The sequence below is a fragment of the Oratosquilla oratoria genome, chromosome 7 (genome assembly GCF_046742065.1).
Source record: "Oratosquilla oratoria isolate Oo_2021 chromosome 7, ASM4674206v1, whole genome shotgun sequence".
NCBI classification, from domain to species: Eukaryota; Metazoa; Arthropoda; class Malacostraca; order Stomatopoda; family Squillidae; genus Oratosquilla; species Oratosquilla oratoria.
In genome coordinates, this window is record NC_134783.1 from 5,231,754 (window position 1) to 5,234,253 (window position 2,500).

Below are 2,500 nucleotides of genomic sequence, written 5' to 3' on the forward strand. Positions count from 1 at the left end.
AAAAACCCTCCAGTTCTTTTAGAGATGATGGCGGCGGAAATCAACTTCTTATTTGATTCTCTAAAATCGACCATAAAGACTCAATAATGTTGAGTTCTGGGAATTGTGGTGGCCAGATGAGATGCTCAACTTCATTAGAATGTTCCTCATACCATTCTTTAACAATTCTAGTTGTATGGATTAGGGCATTATCATCTTGAAAGATGGCGTTCCCCTCCGGAAACAGTTCTTGAACCATAGGATGAACTTGGTCGCCCAAAATTCCTAAATAGTCTCGGCTGTTAATTCTTCCATGAAGGGAAAGCATTGGCCCGGCGGATTTCCAAAAAAATAGCACCCCAGATCATCACAGAGCCCCCGCCATGGTTTACGGTTGGGAGAAGGCAGTCTGGATGAAACGCTTCTTTCGGCTGTCTCCAAACGTACACTCGGCCGGAGGTCGGAAATAAGGAAAACGATGATTCGTCAGAGAAAATCACATTTTTCCAATGCTCGAGGAACCAATTCTGGTGGTTTCTACACCACTCTAAACGCTTTGAAACATTTGTCTTTGAGAGCAGAGGTTTTCTAATTGCAGCTCTTCCATGGAATCCAAATTTGTGCAGCTCCCGACGAACAGCTTTTGTGAAACTGGGTTCTGTAGGTGTTCATTGAGCTCTGCAGTGATTCGATTTAGAGTCCGACGGTCTCTCTCAGATAACTTCAACTTTCGGCCAGACCTGTGCTTTGCTGAGGACGTTTTTCCTTCTCTTTCAAAGGCAGTCATTACTTTTGAGACAGTACCTCTTGAAACACCAAGCAATTCAGCAGTTTTCGTTATACTAGCGCCTGCCATACGAGCGCCAACAGTTTGGACTCTTTTAAAGTCCGAGAGGTCTACCATTTTTATGGGGTCGGACCAATTTCTTTTAAAATCTGAAAAAAAAACATTTATTTTAGATAAACATTTCAAATAGCAATAATAATATACAAAAAAACATTAAAATATGTCAAGTTTTGATTAAAGATTATGATGCCAAAATGTTAGGTGTTTCCATTATTTTGTCCAACCCCTGTATATATATATATATATATATATATATATATATATATATTTTAGTGTGTGACTGTTGCCCCCTAAAAATGCAAAACTAGTCCTACGATTTTGTTCAAAATTTTAGTGTTGTAGGTCTATGTAAGTAACACCCACGTAAATTTTCTTGAAAATTGAAGCACACATGTGGTAGCACCACTGTATCAAAATATACCCAAAGTGGTTATTTTGCTTTATATTGTTCTTCAAAGCAAATCTATACCATTTGTAAGTCAGTTTGGCAAAGGTGAAAATTAGGTTATCAAAACTGAAAATCAAGTTGTCAAAACTGAAACTCAGGTTGGCACAAATGAATCTCAGGTTGGCACAAATGAAAATCAAGTTGGCAAAACTGAAACTCAGGTTGACTATTGTACATATGTACAGTATTTAACTTACGAATGCTCCCAGGGCCTTAAATATATATATATATATATATATGTATATATATATATATATATATATGCATATATATATATATGTATATATATATATATATATATATATTTAGAATAGTTTCCATGTGATATTGTATTTTCTGTTAATGATCTTGCATTAACAGAAAATGGGAAAAATCAGCTGGGTTTTGTTGTTTATGGCGGGCGAGGCACGGCTGAATTTTGGCGTGAGTTTTGTTTTTCTGGACGTGTCTGATGTAATATTAGGCCTCCTATCAATAGTAGCATTTGTTCATGAATAAGTCAGGAGTACGTTGGTAGGGTATTGAATATTGAAACGTATCGTCATCTGCAAACTTGATTTTATTTTTCATAACACATTTATTACGATACGTTTCCTGGGGGGACTTATAAAATTTTACCATATTTTCTTTTCTGTTGCAGGTTGGGTTTTTGTAAATCATCAGTTCCACCATGAAAACACGGCATATATATATATATATATATATATATATATATATATATATATATATATATATATATATAATATGTATGTATGTATATACATATTCTCTTCTTGACAGACGAGATTAAATAATATTGCTGTTTCTGCATTGTTTATCTTTTTGTTAAGAACTTCAATTTCTCTTGCTAATTTACGGTGTTGGACTGATAGTTTGCTGAGTAGCTGTCCGTATGAGGTTGCAACGTTTCGGTCTTCTCTGGAGACCATCTTCAGGCTAATTGTTTGGGTGTGTGTGTGTCATGTTTATATACTATTTGATTTCTGATTGTTTGGATGGTGTCGTGTGAAGCGATCATCCTGATTGGCTGATGTGTCGTGTGAAGTGATCATCCTGATTAATTCCTGATGACTACGAAGCAGCCAATCAGGATGATCGCTTCACACGACACCATCCAAACAATCAGAAATGAAATAGTACATAAACATGACACACACACACACCCAAACAATTAGCCTGAAGATGGTCTCCAGAGAAGACCGAAACGTTACAACCTCATACGGACA

The 2,500-nt window shown here is 36.2% G+C and overlaps 1 protein-coding gene across 1 annotated transcript; it reads right to left on the minus strand.

The window, feature by feature from the left end:
- Positions 1-526: 526 nt before the first annotated feature.
- On the minus strand, positions 527-883 carry LOC143026722 (uncharacterized). Its single transcript, XM_076187491.1, has one exon. It carries the CDS (start codon positions 881-883, stop codon positions 527-529), a length of 357 nt encoding a protein of 118 aa, XP_076043606.1.
- Between the last annotated feature and the right edge of the window lie 1,617 nt (positions 884-2,500).